The sequence below is a fragment of the Erpetoichthys calabaricus genome, chromosome 8 (assembly GCF_900747795.2).
Source record: "Erpetoichthys calabaricus chromosome 8, fErpCal1.3, whole genome shotgun sequence".
NCBI classification, from domain to species: domain Eukaryota; kingdom Metazoa; phylum Chordata; class Cladistia; order Polypteriformes; family Polypteridae; genus Erpetoichthys; species Erpetoichthys calabaricus.
In genome coordinates, this window is record NC_041401.2 from 160,323,077 (window position 1) to 160,343,224 (window position 20,148).

Below are 20,148 nucleotides of genomic sequence, written 5' to 3' on the forward strand. Positions count from 1 at the left end.
GCAATACTTTTAAATTCCTGTCTAAAGTGACACGGACACGATGTTTTCCAATATTTATGCAATCCCAAGGCACGGATAAACATCCGCTATAGTCGTTCCTTTAAACAACAGACATAGTTGGTAGGCTTAAGCCTCTTTTTTTCCTGCATTTTGCGTAAAACATTTTTAAAATAGCAGGCTCCGCTGTTCCTCGACTCTCTCTACACTTAAAAGCTTATCCCAGTTTATCGCTTGTTGATTCTGCTGAACCAAAGTTAAAGTCAAGTTTTTGTCTTTGCATCCTCACTCTTTCAAAACACTGAGAATTCCATTATATTAAGTCACTTGACCCCAGCGGTCCATTCATTCACCTCCACACCCTCAGTCCTGTCCTGCTTATTACAAAATACTAAATCCAGTCGGGCTTCACCCCGTTGGTATTAACACACTGGTTACGTCTAAAAATCTCGTGCGGTTGAACTCTGCTAGTTGCAAGTTAAGATAACTAAACTGCCCCATGACCATACTGTCCTCCTCTTTTTAATAATATCATCTTGTACATTTATAACACCCTCCTACTACGAGGCCACTACTTCTGATGCTTTCAGTTTGAACGCAGACATCCTCACTAAAATGGAGTTCATTTTCCAATTGAAGACAACTGTTTTGACATAAATGGCGAGCCCCAGTTCTTTTTCGTCTGTCATTCCTAAAATGTGTAACCGTCTTTGTTATTTAGCCAGGTCGCTGTTGTTGTTGTTATCTGTTTGAATTTTCAGCCTCAAGTAGTTTTACCGTAGTGTGGTTTAAGAAGTAGAGCTGCTCGGGGTGAAAATCCCAGAGGCATGAAGAAGCGTTCATTTCTTCTCCCATCTATGCTTTCTTTTGCAGATAACACAGAAGTGGATTGTAGCCCAAGTGCAGAAAACTCGGAGCAGCACAACCTTCTTGAACAGCTCCAGTCCCGCTATCGGCAAATGGAGGAGCGCATCACCTGCCCGATCTGCATTGACAACCAAATCAAGCTGGTGTTCCAGTGCGGCCATGCTTCCTGCTTGGAATGTAGTGCCTCCCTCAAGTCCTGTCCCATCTGCCGGCAAACTATCCGCGAGCGCATCCAGCTCTTTGTATGAGTGACAAAGGATGTTTCCCCAAGCCTCCCAAAGGTGTATCTGGAACCAGTGCGGTTCTTGGGAGATGATTCTCCTTCTTCCAGCATTGCTGTACAAGTGGGCCTGACATGTCACGCTTGTGAATACGCTAATCTAGCCATTAAGGAGCCAGCTGCTGTCAAAGTCGATGAAAGATGGCCACATGTATTGCACCCCATCTGTTGCTGGGAGGTGGCAGAACCAGAAGGAAGGAATTCCAGTCACTGATGACACCGCTTAGCTGCTTAATGGTTTCCTCTCTAACCACATCCAGTAACACGACTCTCCAAAGCGCCAACTTGTTCCACTGTTCACTGAAAGCGGCTCTTTTATTTTTGTCAGAATGACTAAACAAAGCTGTGCTGTATAACTGCTTCTAGAAGTTTCTATTTAGGCAGGTCCCACTACTGAAATGCAGAAAAATGCAGGGCCCTGCTCCCGTTTCCACATGGAGAACGTCAGACTTGCTTGTTTTTCTGAAGGAGGAATGTGCATTCATTTTGGAGAAAACCCTTCACTTGGGATCTTCAAGGACAATGGGGGGCCGCAAAGGAAAGATGAGGCCTTGTACAGGACTACACACTACATGCTGGTCTGCTGCTCTGGAGATGGCCAGCCACCACTTCTTCTGCTTGGCATTTCAGATGTCCACTTTGCTTCATTCAGAAGGTGAGCACAGCTTTACAGCTTCAGTTACATTCATGACTTTGTATTCTCAACTACGCAATAGTCATAAATGAAGAGGAGGAGCCTTCATCACATCTGCTCATCTTCCCACCGCACTACTGAGAATCTCTGACCACTGCGTTTCAGTCAATCCACTGGCGCAGGACACCGTGTCCACTTGGCACTGCTGGCTTTCTGTTGGGATGTAGAATGACATGTAGCACTTGAATGTTTCTTCTTGCCTTTGTTTTTTATAATAAAAAAATTGATAACTTATTAAGCAATTTAATGTGTGCACGTGAAGTGTAGGAGTAAGTCAAAGTTTGGTGCCAAACAGCCAGCAGCTGCAGGAGGAAACTGACCAGCTCATGGGGGTCTTGCTCTGCCGCTCTTCTGATTGTATCTCGACTACGTCCTCAGCGACCGTATCTACATGGATGTACTAAAATGCCAAAATGTCAGCACCTGTTTGAAACACTTCCATTTTGTTCATTTCAGAATGTTCCGGGCTACAGATCAAGTGCAAGATGCTTCTCTTTATTAAATTGCAAAAATCTGTACAACCACATTATGGCACAACCTTTAGAAGGCTCTAAACCCCACCAAAAAAAAATCAAGAACCAGGACAGTGTTAAGAGGGGATGTGGAGATTGGAAAAAAGATCAACACAAAATGATGCAAACAGTATTTGTTGTACAGAACTTTACTTTCTGCTCTGGGCCTTGTTCTTTACTCAATTTATTTTGTTTTCTTTAAGAATATTTTGAAATAAATATGTAATTATTTTATAAAATGAGACTGGTATAAAGTCATTTGTAGTCTTTGAATCGGTTCCTTTTAGTTTTTAAACATGTTTTCTAGCCTCCCAGTACGGCTCTCCTTGATGCCCTTTAGATACGGTCAAGACAAGCACCTCAAGTACTGGGAATGCCCATCAAGGTCTTGTCCAATGCCATTTTTCCACCATGAAATCACTTCCTTACATCTTGAAAGTCTTCCTTTAAACTGGTAGACTTAACGAAACCTTTGTTAACCTGATAATTTCCTTTAGCAATGGGGAGAAGATACAAGCAAGCAATCAAAACACTTTCACTTCTCCAGTTTGTGTTTCTCATCATGAAGCACCAACACAAACAGCAGGCCCCTCTCTACTTCATAAACTGGCTTGTGGGTGCGTTACGTTTGCTTCAACAGACGTTACGGCTCAAACTCTTGCAGTGACAGAACTGCTCCCCTCCATGGTGTTTGTATTAATTTGTTGTTGAATGTGGCAATTGAAGGAGGCAGAAAAGTACAAATGTAGGCAAAGATCAAAGAAAATTACAGTAATCCCTCCTCCATCGCGGGGGTTGCGTTCCAGAGCCACCCGCGAAATAAGAAAATCCGCGAAGTAGAAACCATATGTTTATATGGTTATTTTTATATTGTCATGCTTGGGTCACAGATTTGCGCAGAAACACAGGAGGTTGTAGAGAGACAGGAACGTTATTCAAACACTGCAAACAAACATTTGTCTCTTTTTCAAAAGTTTAAACTGTGCTCCATGACAAGACAGAGATGACAGTTCCGTCTCACAATTAAAAGAATGCAAACATATCTTCCTCTTCAAAGGAGTGCGTGTCAGGAACACAGAATGTCACATAGAGAAAACAATCTCTAGCAAACAAATCAATAGGGCTGTTAGCTTTTAAGTATGCGAAGCACTGCGGCACAAAGCTGTTGAAGGCGGCAGCTCACACCCCCTCCGTTAGGAGCAGAGAGAGAGAGAGAGAGGAAAACAAACAGTCAAAAATCAATACGTGCCCTTTGAGCTTTTAAGTATGTGAAGCACCGTGCAGCATGTCGCTTCACAAAGCAGCTGCACACAGAAGGTAGCAAACGTGAAGATAATCTTTCAGCATTTTTAGACGAGCGTCCGTATAGTCTAGGTGTGCGAACAGCCCCCCTGCTCACACCCGCTTCATCAGGATCAGAGAAAGCGCAAGAGAGACAGAAAAGTAAGTTGGGTAGCTTCTCAGCCATCTGCCAATAGCGTCCCTTGTATGAAATCAACTGGGCAAACCAACTGAGGAAGCATGTACCAGAAATTAAAAGACCCATTGTCCGCAGAAATCCACGAACCAGCAAGAAATCCGCGATATATATTTAAATATGCTTACATATAAAATCCGCGATGGAGTGAAGCCGCGAAAGGCGAAGCGCGAGGGATCACTGTACTTGCATACCTACAGTAGGAAGGTCATGCGTTTTCCAAAAACAAAATCATGGAGTTAGATGCAAGGGTAAATTTCACACAGAGCAATATATGATGTTACCTTCTAATCTCAAAATTCATAATTTTACAAAAGCTGAACAGGCACTGGGAAGCAAAGCTCGGAGAAAACAGCCTGAGCTCATCACCAGGTGGCACTGGGGGGTAAACAGCCGCTTTGTACAGCAGGTGCTCACAGACGGCACGTTTCCCTTTTACACAAACACAAGTTGTGAAGCAGACGGCTTTAGTAACAGTAATTACTAGCTACAGCCTGTGACTACGACTTTGTATCTCAATTTCAAAAACCAAGTGATTGTCATTCCTACTTGTAAACTCAATCGATGTGCTGCCTTTTTTATGGTCTTATTCTAATAATCCGTTCAAAGAAAACCCGTTTTACAAATGAGCAGCTTTGCTTTAGCACTCAATGTTGTTAGTGCCGATGTCTGCCAGCAAACTTCATAACAAGAAATACAAATGGCAAAAGAAATGGATGCATGTTCAAGCTATGGTAAAGAATGCAAATTTTATGAATTTCTTAGAAACATTTGCAGGCCAACAACCAAAGGATGAAATCAATTAGAAGTACAAATGACATACAGACTGTGAAATTTTATGAAATAAACTAGCCCTGGTGTCCCTAAGGACTGAACTTGACAAAATGCTGATGTACAGTTGTGCTTGAAAGTTTGTGAACCCTTTAGAATTTTCTGTATTTCTGCATAAATATGACCTAAAACATCAGATTTTCACTCAAGTCCTAAAAGTAGATACAGAGAAACCAGTTAAACAAATGAGACAAAAATATTATACTTGGTCATTTATTTATTAAGGAAAATGATCAAATATTACATATTTGTGAGTGGCAAAAGTATGTGAACCTTTGCTTTCAGTATCTGGTGTGACCCCCCCATTGCAGCAATAACTGCAACTAAACGTTTACGGTAACTGTTGATCAGTCCTGCACACCGGCTTGGAGGAATTTTAGCCCATTCCTCCATACAGAACAGCTTCAACTCTGAGATGTTGGTGGGTTTCCTCACATTAACTGCTCACTTCAGGTCCTTCCACAACATTTCGATTGGATTAAGGTCAGGACTTTGACTTGGCCATTGCAAAACATTAACTTTATTCATCTTTAACCATTCTTTGGTAGAACAACTTGTGTGCTTAGGGTCGTTGTCTTGCTGCATGACCCACCTTCTCTTGAGATTCAGTTCATGGACAGATGTCCTGACATTTTCTTTTAGAATTCTCTGATATAATTCAGAATTCATTGTTCCATCAATGAAGGCAAGCCATCCTGGCCCAGATGCAGCAAAACAGGCCCAAACCATGATACTACCACCACCATGTGTCACAGATGGAATAAGGTACTTATGCAGGAATGCAGGGTTTTCCTTTCTCCAAACATAACGCTTTTCATTTAAACCAAAAAGTTCTATTTTGGTCTCATCCATCCACAAAACAGTCTTCCAATAGCCTTCTGGTTTGTCCACGTGATCTTTACCAAACTGCAGACGAGCAACGATGTTTTTTTGGACAGCAGTGGCTTTCTCCTTGCAATCCTGCCATGCACACCATTGTTGTTCAGTGTTCTCCTGATGGTGGACTCATGAACATGAACATTAGCCAATGTGAGAGAGGCCTTCAGTTGCTTAGAAGTTACCCTGGGGTCGTTTGTGACCTCACTATTAACACGCCTTGCTCTTGGAATGATCTTTGTTGGTCAACCACTCCTGGGGAGGGCAACAATGGTCTTGAATTTCCTCCATTTGTACACAATCTGTCTGACTGTGGATTGGTGGAGTCCAAGCCCTTTAGAGATGGTTTTGTAACCTTTTCCAGCCAGATGAGCATCAACAACTCTTTCTGAGGTCCTCAGAAATCTCCTTTGTTCGTGCCATGATACACTTCCACAAACGTGTTGTGAAGAGCAGACTTTGATAGATCCCTGTTCTTTAAATAACACAGGGTGCCCACTCATACCTGATTGTCATCCCATTGACTGAAAACACCGGACTCTAATTTCACCTTCAAACTAACTGCTAATCCTAGAGGTTCACATACTTTTGCCACTCACAAATATGTAATATTCGATCATTTTCCTCAATAAATAAATGACCAAGTATAATATTTTTGTCTCATTTGTTTAACTGGTTTCTCTTTATCTACTTTTAGGACTTGAGTGAAAATCTGATGTTTTATGTCATATTTATGCAGAAATATAGAAAATTCTAAAGGGTTCACAAACTTTCAGGCACAACTGTATGGTGCCACCTCAGAGACTGACAAGGTGTAAGACATAAAATATGTTGCTGCTCTGCTCACCCAACATGGTCTGTGATCCTCATCCTCCACCCAAACCCGGCATGGTTTTGATATACTGTTGCAGAAGAAGCTTTTTTGCTACAGGCAGTGAGTAGATTTCTCTTTATGAAGAGTAATTCTTCTGTACCAGAAACCAGGCAGATGTTTCTTCAACTATAAAGTTCGGCTTAGCATTGATTAGTTTAAACAGTAGCAAAGGCACTAACTTTCCAGAAACCATAGCATTAGCACAGCCAGGCTGTCATCATAACCATACCATTACCAGAGCAGGGATTATATTAAGCACATTTACAGTTTGATACTGGAACCTTTTTTGGAACTGGGACCAAGAAAACAACGCACAAGATACACCTGATGAGCTGGGTAAAGCACATGAAAACAAGGCATTACATGGACTCTTAATGATGTCCTGCAGAATTCCCCCCGCCATATCTGGAATGAAAACACTCATTCAATAATAGCATCAAATACTTCAAAACAGGCACATATCACTTAAGCATCCAATACCAAACACTTTTGTACAAGAACATTCTCCATTTATTTCACAACCCGAACAACAAATCAAAGGGTATTGGGGAAATAATGCATTTAGTTAAATCATACATTAAACAAGTTCATGAAGAAACATAAATTAATTTTAAATAGGCATTTCCACTTTTTTTTCTCTTTTTAACCAGCTATACCATTAGAACATTGAGAGATGCACACAAAGTCCCAAACAGGCGGAGCTTACATACTCTGTACATTTCCACTCTAAATGAGTTTGTCGTCCCCCCCGCCCACCCAAACAAAGTCCCACCCTATTCCACCACCCTCAGCAGCCCATCCCCATAAGAAGCAAGTCAGGAATGATATGGAAATTGAGTAAATGTGGCAAAGTTCACTTTAAAAACACGACGATGCTTCGACTCAACGCTTTGATGAGGTAGATCAACGCGGAGTGCTCATTAACTGCTGGAAACAAGCAACTGGTCCAAAGCCAAGGACCTGCATACTGCCCTTCACCACAGACCCTCTGCCGCTTCTGCTACTGAAGAGACATCACGAGTAAAATACCTTACACATCCTCGACTTGCATACAGTAGATGTTGAGAATATTACCGACCTGAAAACTAAGTGGTTTCCAATTCCATCTTTTATTGCAGCAGCATGCCTGCACAGCAGAAACAATGGGGCTGCAAAATGTTTTCACAAGAGGGGGGTAGAGTTATGACAGCACCTGTCCTCAGCTCTCTTCTTTGTTTGGCAGAAGGTCCGATGTGGAATTGCAGAGGACAGGTTCACTCTAACAATTTACTCAAGTTATACATGCAAGTGACAAGCATCAAGTGTTGAGTGGCTGAGCACAAAGGCTTGAGAAAATGCAAGTGAACAGTGATTGCCATGTGCAGTAATCCAGGAAGGAAGCTTTACAGAACAGTTTATCTACAGAGTGTAGAAATGCCAACTTATTTTAAATATATATTATATACACTATACATATATACTTACATATATATATATATATATAAATATATATAAATATGTACAAAAATGTACACTGTCCTCTTACTACAGACATACAAATAGCAAGCAAAGTGAGACTCTCTTTGCAAAGTGCATGTTGGTTAATTTCTCCCAAGTGATTTCTTCTACTCGTGCCCTTCGTTTCTGGCACCTCCAGCTACTGCAACTTCGCTTGACAGGTGAACATTTCAGACAAGACACCATAAAGAGTGTTGATGCCACCTCCTCTTCATAGCTCCTACCTTGACAGCTTCAATGAAGGTTCCTGATAATGAATAAAAAAAAAAAAAAAAAAAAAAGTTAAATAAAGTCATCTAAGCCTGCTGGAGCAAAAACAAACAAACAAACTAGTTTTCACAGCCAGTAGCAGAGTGATTACAATTATTAAAATAAGATAAAAAATGGAAGTTATCAATAAAGATGAAGGAAATCAGTTCTTGCATGGTGTGATGGATGCTTAATAGATTTATCAGAATGCAGTCAGCCTGTCAGAGACATTAGGCTCTGGACTGAATCAGAACAGAATCAGCAGCAGTACAATAATTTTAGTACAACTATTGATTCAAGCGCAAAGCCATAACAAAGAAAAAGAATAATTTGTCCAAAGTATGTAGGGGTGTGTTAAGAAACAGAAGGTTAATTGCACATGTGCAAAAACAGGATACCAGAAAACAGCAATATTGTGTAGCATGTCTGGAGAAACACAATGCTGAAAAGAGTTAGGGGTAAAGCAAACAAGCCTCCTTTTACATGTAGACTTCAGTTTTTGCCTTTGGGAAAAAAATACATTTTTATAATACATTCAATTAATTTTTAAATAGTGACATTCAATCTGACAATCATATTCAATCAAAATCAATATCATGTTGCCATGAGTGAGCACTTTAAATTTGTAAGAATTCTTTATGATTCTTTGAAATCAGTTTAATTTTTTGGGGGGTGGGAGGTGGGGATGGTTTGGCACCTTCTATACAACAGATACTAATCCTTGCAGTCTTCCTTTTTCAACTTCCACCATTTGATCCTTGCCTCTGCCCTCACTCTCTTCTTGATCTCCAACGTCATCCTACAGACCTCCATCCTATGCTGCTTGACTACACTTTCCCCTGCCACCACTTTGCAGTCTTCAATCTCCTTCAGATTGACTCTTATGCATAGGATGTAATCTATGTGTGTGCATCTTCCTCCACCAGTGCACAACAATAAAGTGGAATTTCCCTGAAGGCCATACAGTATCCTGGCACAGTTCAGCACACAAGCCAGTATCAGTGGATGTGAGGTTCTTCTTATCAAATCTAAAACAGTGTTTTATATCAGCTGGATGCAGTCTTTGTAATTTGGTCAGGCAAAGAAAATGCTGCTTTGTTTTCAATAATCAACAACTGGTAAGTAAATGTATCTGCATTGTATGTACACTTCTAATTTTCATAACTAAATCTGAAGGTAATGTCTTGTTTGACAGGGTGTTATACTTTTGACTATTCACATTAAACCTGAAGACATAAAGGGAAATTTTTGTATGAGCCTACAGTTTACTATTACACTATTAACTACTACTACTACTAAGATTAATGGGTAGTTTAGTTTTCGGTTTATGCATGCCTAAGACTAAGTTTACTTTGTAGGTTATTGTTTTAGATGAATATCTGACCTTGTTTATGAAAAACATTTAAAAATGTATTGCACGGTAGTTTATCTGTGTTTGCAATTTTATAAAACTGTTTGAAATAATACTACTATTAGAGGAGTATTTTTCTTCACATCATAACCAATAACTATTGCAAAAATGTTGTGAAATATCAAGATATTAAGTCTATCGCCCACTCCTAATTGCTTACTACATACTATTTTTTTCCATCTTGTACTTTTCCCTCTCCTAGTTTTGTCTTTTACTTTTATTAAACAGAAAAAAACAAATGCTGAGCATACAATATGGAAGTTGGGGAGAACAAACAAACAAATAAAAAGAACCTGCTTTTGTAGGGTTAATAATAAATTTCCGAAGAATTACACTGGATTAACTAATAGGAGCTTATTTAATTGTGGAGGTAAATCAATTCTGGGGGGGGAATTAAAGACTTATCCTTACAGATTTTTTTTACTAAAGAAAAGTTTAAATGCAGCAGTAAAATGAATCAATTTACCGGTTCTCTGTCGTCGGACTGCATACTGCCATCTTGTCCACGGATGTCACTTGAAGCAGTGCTGCGAGTGACCGGTCCACTGCTGCGTTCTCTGGTTTTAACTGGCAAATGATCTTTCTTGAGGGATGGAATTGTGCTTTTCCTCTGTGCCACCTCCTTAGTTCCTCGCTGTTGCATGTGGTTGCCAACTGCTAAAGAGAAGTGCGACTGTGCCATTTGGACACTTCCTTTACTCAGCATCCTGCTCTTTTTAGCATAAGGCATGGTGCTTGGCTGGAAGGAGGCATGTCTTTTACTGCGGATCTGTGAGCTTGAAACCTTTGTCTTGTGTCCTGCTGGTTTGATCACTGGTCCACCGTGGTTGGCTCTGGTTTTCCCCAGCTTATTTGGTGGGCCTTGCAACTTGATCTCAGAGTCTGTCGTTTTCCTCCTCAGGTTGCCATTTTTCTCTCTGGACATTTGACCACCCCTGCTACCAGTTTTCTTACTTTTTTTTGATAAGACCGGCTTCCTGGGGCAGCTAACCGTTACATGCTTGTTGAGACTTCCAATGTAAGTGAACTCTCGGCTGCAGTGAGGACAAATGTGATTTGTAGAAATTACATGGCTCCTTTTAGCAGTAAGAGCAGCTCTGTTCTTCTGGGAAATTGCCTTTTGGACCAACTGGTTCTTTTTCTTGTTCAGTGCACTGAGTTTCATCTTGGCGGATGGTTCCTGATTAAAATTAAGTTTCTTCGGTTGTCCCATCCTACGGAATGCATTCTGCCCTAAGCTACTGACTTCTGCAGTAGTAGCAACAGAGACCAAACCATTTTGAGGTTTTACAGCCTGTTTGAGGGGTACTGGGTTCTTCTTAGGTGTGTAGCGCTTTCTGTCACTGGCAGATGCACACACAAGAATGTGCTTGTGCAGCTCAGGCATATTGTCAAAGCTCTTGCCACACTTGGTGCAGCGAATGGCAGTACTAAATGTCTGTGGGATGTTGCGGGTGGTGAAATTACTGGCAGAAGCCACAGACCCTGCAGGTGTCCTATTGTGATATGGAAAAGGAGGTGGCTTAAAGCTGGGGTATTGCTGGTTGATTCCCAGTCGCACATCTGGCCCTTTGGAATTGTCACCACCAGTAGCCATTATTTTAATTGTGGTGTACAACTCCTCACTGGAGTCATTCAGTTCTTCATCCTCTTCAGAAATCTCAGGGTCTGGATCCAGGATGGTTTGGATAGGGTTTGTGTAATTTTGGGGCCTCAACTTGCCATTCTCAAGCTCCATGTGTGTGCAGAGTTCCTCTGGATGCAGATCTTTCTGGTGCTGTTCCAGGTTACAGAGGAAGGCAAACTCCTTGTTGCAGAGGGTGCAGATAAAGACCTTTCCTACACCATGCAGTACAGAGCGATGATCCATCAAAATCTTGGCGTCCTGAAAAAGCTGCACACAAAACTCACACTTGTAGGGCCAGTCACTAACATGGTCCATGATATGTTGGCTCAGTTCCTTGATTGATGTAAAGGACTCCTCACAAACATTGCAACAAAAGTTTTTGCAGAAAGTATCCTGCCAAGAGGATGTCTCCTGAAATGTTGCACTGGGACTAAGTGTAGAACCAGCATTTCCATATTCAATTTCATCTTCTGGAGTCTCTTTGACCTGGACACATGAAAGAGGGACAGAAGACTGGGATGCAAATTCATCAACTGCAGCAGAGCTGGGCACCAATATGGTGCATGCATGAGGAACATCATCCTCTATAGTGGAACCATCTACTTCTTTCCCACAAGCATCTGTGGTAGGATGGTCAAAGGTTTCAACTGCATCTAAAGACTTCTTATCTGGATCAGCTGGAAAACATTGTGGCAGCTGTGGACTGACAGAACTCATCTGACTATCTGTAGAGTCCGCATGCATTACATCCAATTTAGCAGGCCGCTCTGCAGCATCGGAAGTAAGCAAATTAGATTCCACTACAGATGCCTCAGAAAGAGAATGACACAAATCCTTACTACAATGATCAGGAACTAGATCTACAGTTGAAATAAGTGAGGCATTAAATGTAGCACAATGAACTGGAGTAGGAGAGGAGCTAGGAGACAAAACAGGAAGTGAAGAAAAGGAGGAGCAAAGCTGAGGGGCAGGGGATGCTGCTGATGATATAGGAGAAGGAACACTGGGCAGGAGAGGTGGAGGCGAAGTGGGAGCAGTGGGAGCAGGTGCATTGGGAGAGGGAGGGTGGAGAGTCACAGGGGTTAATGAGGGAGGAGGAGGGTGAGGGTTGAGTCCTGGGGACAGCGCTCTAGATTCACAAGAAGATTCCACCTCAAGATCCACCTCTTCTGCAGTTGTTCCTACATCTTCCCCAACATATTCATTTAGAAGCACCTTCTCCAGCATGCATGTATTTGGTTTTTTCTTCCTTAGTAACTGCTGGGATACCCCAGTAGGTTTGACATCAGGCTCTGGAGAAGCTTTTCGGTGAACGCTCAGATCCAGCACAGTCTCACCAGTATTTGGCCCTTTGGATATGTCCTCTGTCTTCTGCTTAACACTGCTGGACAGGTCAAGAGGTTGCTGGTTGCATGAAGAACCTGAACTTCTGACAGACGACCAATCAGCTGAAGAAGCTTTGTAAGCATCTGTCCCAAGTGGACTCAAGGTTTCTTTTTCATCCTTGCTAGACAAGCTCCAACTTGGTGAGCAGCAGTGGCTTTCTATCTTTGGCACTTTCAGAGCAAAAGGTGGCACATCTACTGCAGATTTTCCACTTTCTCGCGGAGCAGGGCTGTGCTGTGGCGAACTTGGAGGAGAGGCTGTCCTTCGTTTGAATCTGCTGGAGGAAGACATCAGAGGCGATCCAAGCCTACTACCCTCAGTAAACAATTGGCCTGGTTTGGGACTGTCTTGTGTTTGGAGAAGTTGCTTAAGTTTGGGGGAAAGGTAAACAGTTTTTTCTTTTTGAAGAGCCATGTTGTCATTGGCCTGAGGAAACAGTTTTACTACTAAAGTGGAAAGAGAGGACGCTGAGGAGGAGGAGCATGACGAGGAAGATGAAGAGGAGGATGACGAGGAGGAGGAGGAGGACGACGACATCACTGGTTCGGGATCCAACTCTTTTTTAATTTTAGGTAGGGGAGGACTGGCAGTTCGCCTTCTTACAGCTGATGACCCACATGCAGATGCTTCCTTGGTTTTACAGTTAGTGGTCTCTATTGGGCTTCCTTCACAAACCTTATCAGGGCTAATTAATAAAGCATCGAGGCCAAGTAAAGTAGCGGAGTTGGGGTCAACCTCGAACACTTCACAACTGCTGACACTAGTAGTAGAGAGGATCTTCCCATCAATATAGAGACTAAGATTCTCAGAAATGTTGCTTGAGATGTCCACAATATACTCTTCATCCTGCTCACCATCATCTTCGAGGTCTTCACTTGGCATATAGACAGGTAGAGGACTGGCATTAGAAGACTCCTCTGGAGGTGGCAGCACTTTGGGAAGCTGTATCTCTGCTTCCTGCAACAGTATTCCTTTTCGCCGAACACCTTTTGGCAGTAGGTGGCGTTCATGTATCCTTCGCTGGTGTCTACGCATGTTAGTGTGTGTTCCAAATCTCTTTTTGCAATATTTGCATGGATGCAGCTCTCGTTCCTCCCCATTTTCATCAAGAATGGCCATCTTTTCCAAATCCAAAGAGTCAGTTTTTTCATATTCTACATTTTCTTGCAGGTCACTATCATTCTGTGACCCCATGATGATAAAATTGCCTGATGTAGCAACAAGATCTGGACTTGAACTTTCAGTTGTTAGAGGAGGACTAAAAGAAACAATAGAGCCAACAGAAACAACTTGTTTTCTTTTAGGGCCCACTTCATGTCTTCGCTCATGGCGGCGACGATTAATCTGTGTACCAAATGCTTTGTCACAATAGCAGCATTTGAATGTATGGCTCGATGTGGAGGCATGAATGTGCATGTGTCGTTCAAGCCCCTGCTTTGTGGTAAATCGGCGTTGGCAGTGTTGGCATGGGTACAGGAAAGATTCCTGTTGTTCAGTGCTCTTTAAGCTGGACAGGTGATCCTGTAGAGCCTGAGGTATCTGTTTTTGGTCTTCACCTTCTGAAGGGTTATGGTGGCACTGTGCCTGCATATCTGCAGCAGTTTTATCTGGATTAACTGAGGCTGGATCATTAATTTCTGCTGGTAGCAATTCATGAGTTTCTCCCAACTCTTCATCTGATTCTTCCTCTCCCTCCTCTTCTTCCTCCTCCTCCTCCACATCATCATCATCATCATCCACCAGGTTATCATCCTCATCTTCCTCATCCTCAACCTCTTCTTCAGTTAATGCCTCTGGAATGCAAGGTGGCACCATGGTGTCCAAATTCTCCTGGTTTACCATCTCCTTGACAACTGTAGTTTGCTCCACTGATAACTTACTGGAGGCTGAAGGATTCTCATCCTCTTCCTTAGGACCTGTGACAAACAGAGTAAACAACCAATCAAAACAGAATACCAAGCTCATCTTACAAAGGGTCATTTCACTTGGCCACTGTATCACAAATTCAGACCACATGTCTTTCAGATATGTTAACACGTCTTTGACTATGCCATCTTGGTATCAAATGAAACTAAATATTGGCAGAGCTGCAAGATAATTCAGCAACTCAAAATAAATTACAATAGTGGTGGTTTGTGCCAAATGGCTTTTCTGGATCTGTCTCAAGCGTGTTCCTTTTTGCAGATGCATTTCTGTGTGCTGCAGAAAGTAACAAAATTGAGCAGCATCTAGTTTGTCATACAGCTGTATAAAATGAGAGCTTATTAGTGTAAATACTCAGAGTAATGACACTTCACCTGAAGAAAAATACAGCCCAAGTACACAAGTTGCTATCAAAGTATGACTAAAACTGCAGTATTCATGAAACTAGCTCTCTGGGATTGAAATGTTGCAATATAATGAGACAGACAAAAAAGGGATTGAGGTATCTTTACTTCTGAAAAATAGGAGTCACAGAAGAAAAATATATTTTTTTAAAAATATGAAGGTACGAACATTCACCAAGAGGTGAATCATTACACAGGTAACACGTTTTGCTCAGAAGTTAACATATTTGGTAAGTTTCATGGCCTTTGCGCTTGTTTTGGTACCCCACAGAAGACCTTTTTCTTTTTAAATAATGCACATATACTGTCATTAATACTTTACATTTTTTTTTATTAATGTTCTTATTATCATATCCAATATTCAGAAAGGTCACCAGGAATTTCTTTATGCACCAGTTTTGTTCCACAGAGCACAATTTGTTTTCATGAAAAAAAGCCATAATGCACATGGACAAAAAATATTTATCTTTTATCTTCAATAAGGGCACCAGACTTTAAATAAATTAAGACCATAACCATAAATTATACTGAGGGAAATAAGAGCTAATAAAGAATATCTTCTACCCAGACAATATCCTTGGTATGGTGTTGGGCTGTTAAAAGTACTGATTTTGACATTTTAAAAATTACTTCAATACTCGTTTTTCGTGTTATCCATTCTGCAGCCTACATTATTTATGTACTCCCAGTTTACAAGGCCGACAGACAAAGACACTGTTTCCACCCACTCACAGGTGTTAATATGGCAACATCGAACAGCTCTGAAGTGCGCAGTCATTACTATGAGACACTGAAAAGAGGCTGGGATAGCCCCCTTGTTGCCCATTAACTAATTAGATGGTGCCCTAGGTAGCTCCCTTCTGGGTTGACCAGCGCTGCTTAAAGAACTGACACACAAGTCATTACAAGGAATTGTGGGGTTTCAAAATTATGGAAACATTACCAAGTATGAACCTGTAAACGGTTACATTTTAAAAATGAATACAATATTGATTTTTACAGGCTAAAAACATTCTCTAGTTAAACATTTAAACACATTAAGACAAAGGTCTACAATTACTTTTACCCGCAGATCACTTTTTTTTATGTGCAACACTCATTAGCACCAGAGCTCTTTCACTCCCTTGATTTTTAAACTATTGTTGTGATATCTGCCACCACGTTACTTTTCTATTATTACATACAATTTTAAAATAACATTTCATCACATTTACTAAGGTGGTATAACTTTTCAGTGTGCTTATATACTTCCAGCTGTGATTCACAGCTTATACTTAGTACATCAGGGCTCATTTTCAGGCCAAGAGAGCACACTTCATTGAAGAGCAAGTTGGCTTGATATTTTTCTTATAAAAAATTTTGGAAATTACAAAGACAGAGTTTACTTACACAAAAATGCAATGTGCACCGTTTACATTTACGAAAAGCCTTTAACACTAGAATTCCCAAAGCCTACTAAAACATACTCAATCCCGCCCGACCTTAAATTCCTTCACACCTCTCTGTCAACGTCTTTTGTGTTGTGACTGTGTCGATCAGCACAAGCAGACGACTATCCCATCCCCCTGCCACAGCCAAATTCGCAAAGGTTCTCTGTGCTCATTGTGTATCTTGTGAGTGAAGTGCCTGCAGTTGTAGAGGGTAAATAATATATCGTCATTTGGAATACATACATTTCACATATGTTCGTATCTACAACAATCTATGTAAACATATCGTTAAAACAAACGTTTTTCATGTTTTAGTAATAACTGACAAAATGTAGACATTAAGTATATAATGTGTGAAGCCTGAAGTCCAAATACCAAATAAACACTTTCACTTGGCACTTCACTCCAAGATAAACAATGAGCACCGCAAAGCTTCTTTGCAAACTGAGCTGCTACGGTGGGCGGGGGGATGGGATAACACATTTACAACACAAAAGATGCTGACGGAGAGGTGCGAAGGAATTTAAGGTGGGCCAGGATTACGGAATTGTAGTATTAAATATGTTAGTGGTCTGTGCATGCATTAGATAATTTTGAGTATTTAAAAAAAAAAAAAAAGTTTTTACTTGAATGAGCACTTGAGTTTTAAAATTATGTATATGGTTTATAAAAGATTACAATATTATGCAAGTAACATTTAATGACATTTGTGACATTTCACTGAACATTTTAATGAGATTTGCAACATTTCATTGCACTACCTCAGTAACAGTACTTGTTTTCATTATTGTTTAAAAACACAACACACACACCCTGTTGAAGGCATTTAAACTTCTTTACTTTTAACTGTTAATTAGAAAAGATAGCATTACTTGAAGCATTTGCATTTAATGAATACCATTTTTATTACAGTAATCCCTCGCTGTATCGCGCTTCGCCTTTCGCAGCTTCACTCTATCGCGGATTTTATATGTAAGCATATTTAAATATATATAGCGGATTTTTTGCTGGTTTGCGGATTTCTGCGGACAATGGGTCTTTTAATTTCTTGTACATGCTTCCTCAGTTGGTTTGCCCAGTTGATTTCATACAAGGGACGCTATTGGCAGATGGCTGAGAAGCTACCCAACTTACTTTTCTCTCTCTTTCTCTTGCGCTGACTTTCTCTGATCCTGACGTAGGGGGATTGAGCAGGGGGGCTGTTCGCACACCTAGACGATACGGACGCTCGTCTAAAAATGCTGAAAGATTATCTTCACGTTGCTACCTTCTGTGCAGCTGCTTCGTGAAGCGACATGCTGCACGGTGCTTCGCATACTTAAAAGCTTGAAGGGCACGTATTGATTTTCGGTTGTTTGTTTTTCTCTGTCTCTCTCTCTCTCTCTCTGCTCCTGACGGAGGGGGTGTGTGCTGCCGCCTTCAACAGCTTTGTGCCGCGGTGCTTCGCATACTTAAAAGCCAAACAGCCCTATTGATTTGTTTGCTTTTCTCTATCTCTCTGACATGCTCTGCTCCTGATGCGCACTCCTTTGAAGAGGAAGATATGTTTGCATTCTTTTAATTGTGAGACGGAACTGTCATCTCTGTCTTGTCATGGAGCACAGTTTAAACTTTTGAAAAAGAGACAAATGTTTGTTTGCAGTGTTTGAATAACGTTCCTGTCTCTCTACAACCTCCTGTGTTTCTGCGCAAATTTGTGACCCAAGCATGACAATATAAAAATAACCATATAAACATATGGTTGCTACTTCGCGGATTTTCATATTTCGCGGGTGGCTCTGGAACGCAACCCCCGCGATGGAGGAGAGATTACTGTAATTGTTTTCATCAAAGATTGTAAAACATGCAGAATTGCAATTTAAATAAAAGTTTTCCCCTTAGTAACATATTGTTTTAAGTACTGAAAATAGTACTGAATTTCAATACTTAGTATTATACTGAAGTTTGAAATTTTGGTATTGTGACATCCTTGAATGGTATATTTCATTAAATTTCAACCACTCTATTTTGGAAATACTCACCCTCCTCTGATCCTCGCATCACTGAAACTGAACAGTTGGACTTTCTATTGGACTTTGTGGTTCCCAGGGGACCGGCAGACTTTTGTCTGTTCAACCACCGTTTTCTTGCTTTGGAGAAATTTAGAGAAAAATAGTCAGCAATCAGCCTTACCAGGACATAAGGCATGCATTAGAACACACCTCAACGGAACACACAGAAGAAATACAAAACGCTCAGAATTCACAGGTTTTGTAGCCTGTGCAATGATCAAGAGGGTTATGGAAACAAGACTAATTAAAACACAGACTTTACAAACTTTTTGATAATGAAGGAGATTTTCTCACTGTGTAAAAAAAACTCTTAGAAAAGCAACGCATCAAGATTTTCTTCCAACAGCTTCCTGAATTTTTTTTTTTTGTTTAAATGGGGGTTATTAACCTGTTCCACTAAAGAATCTATAAATTACAGGAATTCTACAAAGGTATACAAAAACAATTTTGGGGTGCAAGAGTGCTGGAGAGAGCTCATTAATAATGGATAGCGGTAAGAAAACTGGCTATATAACACCAAAATCCAGCTGTTTAAAACTAAACAAGGCAATTGAGGATTCTGAATTGTAAGAAGCAAGTTAACTAAAAATAAGCACAATTGCTTTATTGGAAAAATTGACTAAAACAAACTGGTAAAACACTAACTGCAGCCACTGTGGTTATCCAGGATGCAATAGAGATGTGCTGGTCTATAATAAACAATGCTGGACAAGATCAAAAAGTATCAAAAATGTTCACAAAAAATTTCATGTTATTGACAGTTTTTTTTTTTTTAGTGGATATCAATCACCAATTTCATCTTGATTGGCCGATTCATATACGGCCCCACTCCCCCCTTAAAAACTTTTTGCACTAAGCTCTTGCATAAAAGCCTTATATCTTATATTAAAAAGTGCATTTTTATAATTAAACTATAGACAACAGGTGTTTACAGAATTTCATTTTGTTAATACAAAATGAACAGTTGTCTTATTGCTCAATGACCATAAAAATACAAAATAAAATTTCCTTAATACATACTAATATGTACAAAAATATTTTTTATGGTTTTTTTTTTTTGGATAAATTTTTTCAAACAATGTTTAATTGTTTCTGTAATGTACCTATCATGAACAAGGCTTATTAGAAAAAAAAAAATTACATACACACACACACACACATATATATTATACAGGGTGGCCCACAAAAAAGTAGCCCGCCTTCCTACCAGAGTTGCGCGCCGAGTGAATCCTTCCCCGTAGCACCTTGTCAACCCAACCCTTCCACCGAGTTTATTGGGGGACGCCGCGTTGGCGGCTTGCGTCACGCTTCCCCGCCCCCGGGTCCTGTTAGTCTGGGGAAACGGCGACAAAGGAGGCATCATATTGCCGGGTTGAAGGAACAGTAGAGGTGCGAACGTGACTACGAGCGGAGCGACATGTATCCCATTCCACAAAGAATCACGATAGTGGAGGCGTACGTTCTCACGGGTTCCATTAAGGAAACGCGGGACATTTTTGCTGCAAAGTTTCCTGCCGCTGGTGTCCCAGCAAAGCGCGCAATACAGAAGTTCTTTCTTTCTTTATGGAAGGCCGCCAGTAATACTATAGTAACGTGGGCTACTTTTTCGTGGGCCACCCTGTATATATATATTACACATGCATATATATTATATATATATACATACATATATATATATATATATATACACACACACATTCACACATACAGGTGCTGGTCATAAACTTAGAATATCATGACAAAGTTGATTTATTTCAGTAAT

At 40.7% G+C, this 20,148-nt stretch overlaps 2 protein-coding genes across 6 annotated transcripts in view; one reads left to right on the plus strand and one right to left on the minus strand.

The window, feature by feature from the left end:
- mib2 (MIB E3 ubiquitin protein ligase 2) overlaps positions 1-2,589 on the plus strand; it is a 201,051-nt gene extending 198,462 nt beyond the window's left edge. For all 3 annotated transcript variants that reach the window (XM_051930372.1, XM_028807675.2, XM_051930373.1), the window contains one exon: positions 871-2,589. In XM_051930372.1, the coding sequence (XP_051786332.1) occupies positions 871-1,112 (242 nt within the window). In that variant the 3' untranslated portion in view covers positions 1,113-2,589. The remainder of the gene's footprint in view (positions 1-870) is intronic.
- A 4,306-nt stretch (positions 2,590-6,895) lies between these two features.
- The window catches only part of prdm2b (PR domain containing 2, with ZNF domain b), a 203,694-nt gene continuing 190,441 nt past the window's right edge, over positions 6,896-20,148 (minus strand). For 2 of the 3 annotated variants that reach the window (XM_028807676.2, XM_051930359.1), the window contains 3 exons: positions 18,357-18,464; positions 10,032-14,494; positions 6,896-8,152 (listed from right to left, as the gene is read on the minus strand). In XM_028807676.2, coding sequence (XP_028663509.2) covers positions 8,126-8,152; positions 10,032-14,494; positions 18,357-18,464 — 4,598 coding nt within the window. In that variant the 3' untranslated portion in view covers positions 6,896-8,125. The remainder of the gene's footprint in view (positions 8,153-10,031; positions 14,495-18,356; positions 18,465-20,148) is intronic. The other variant, XM_051930360.1, reaches the window with a different exon arrangement.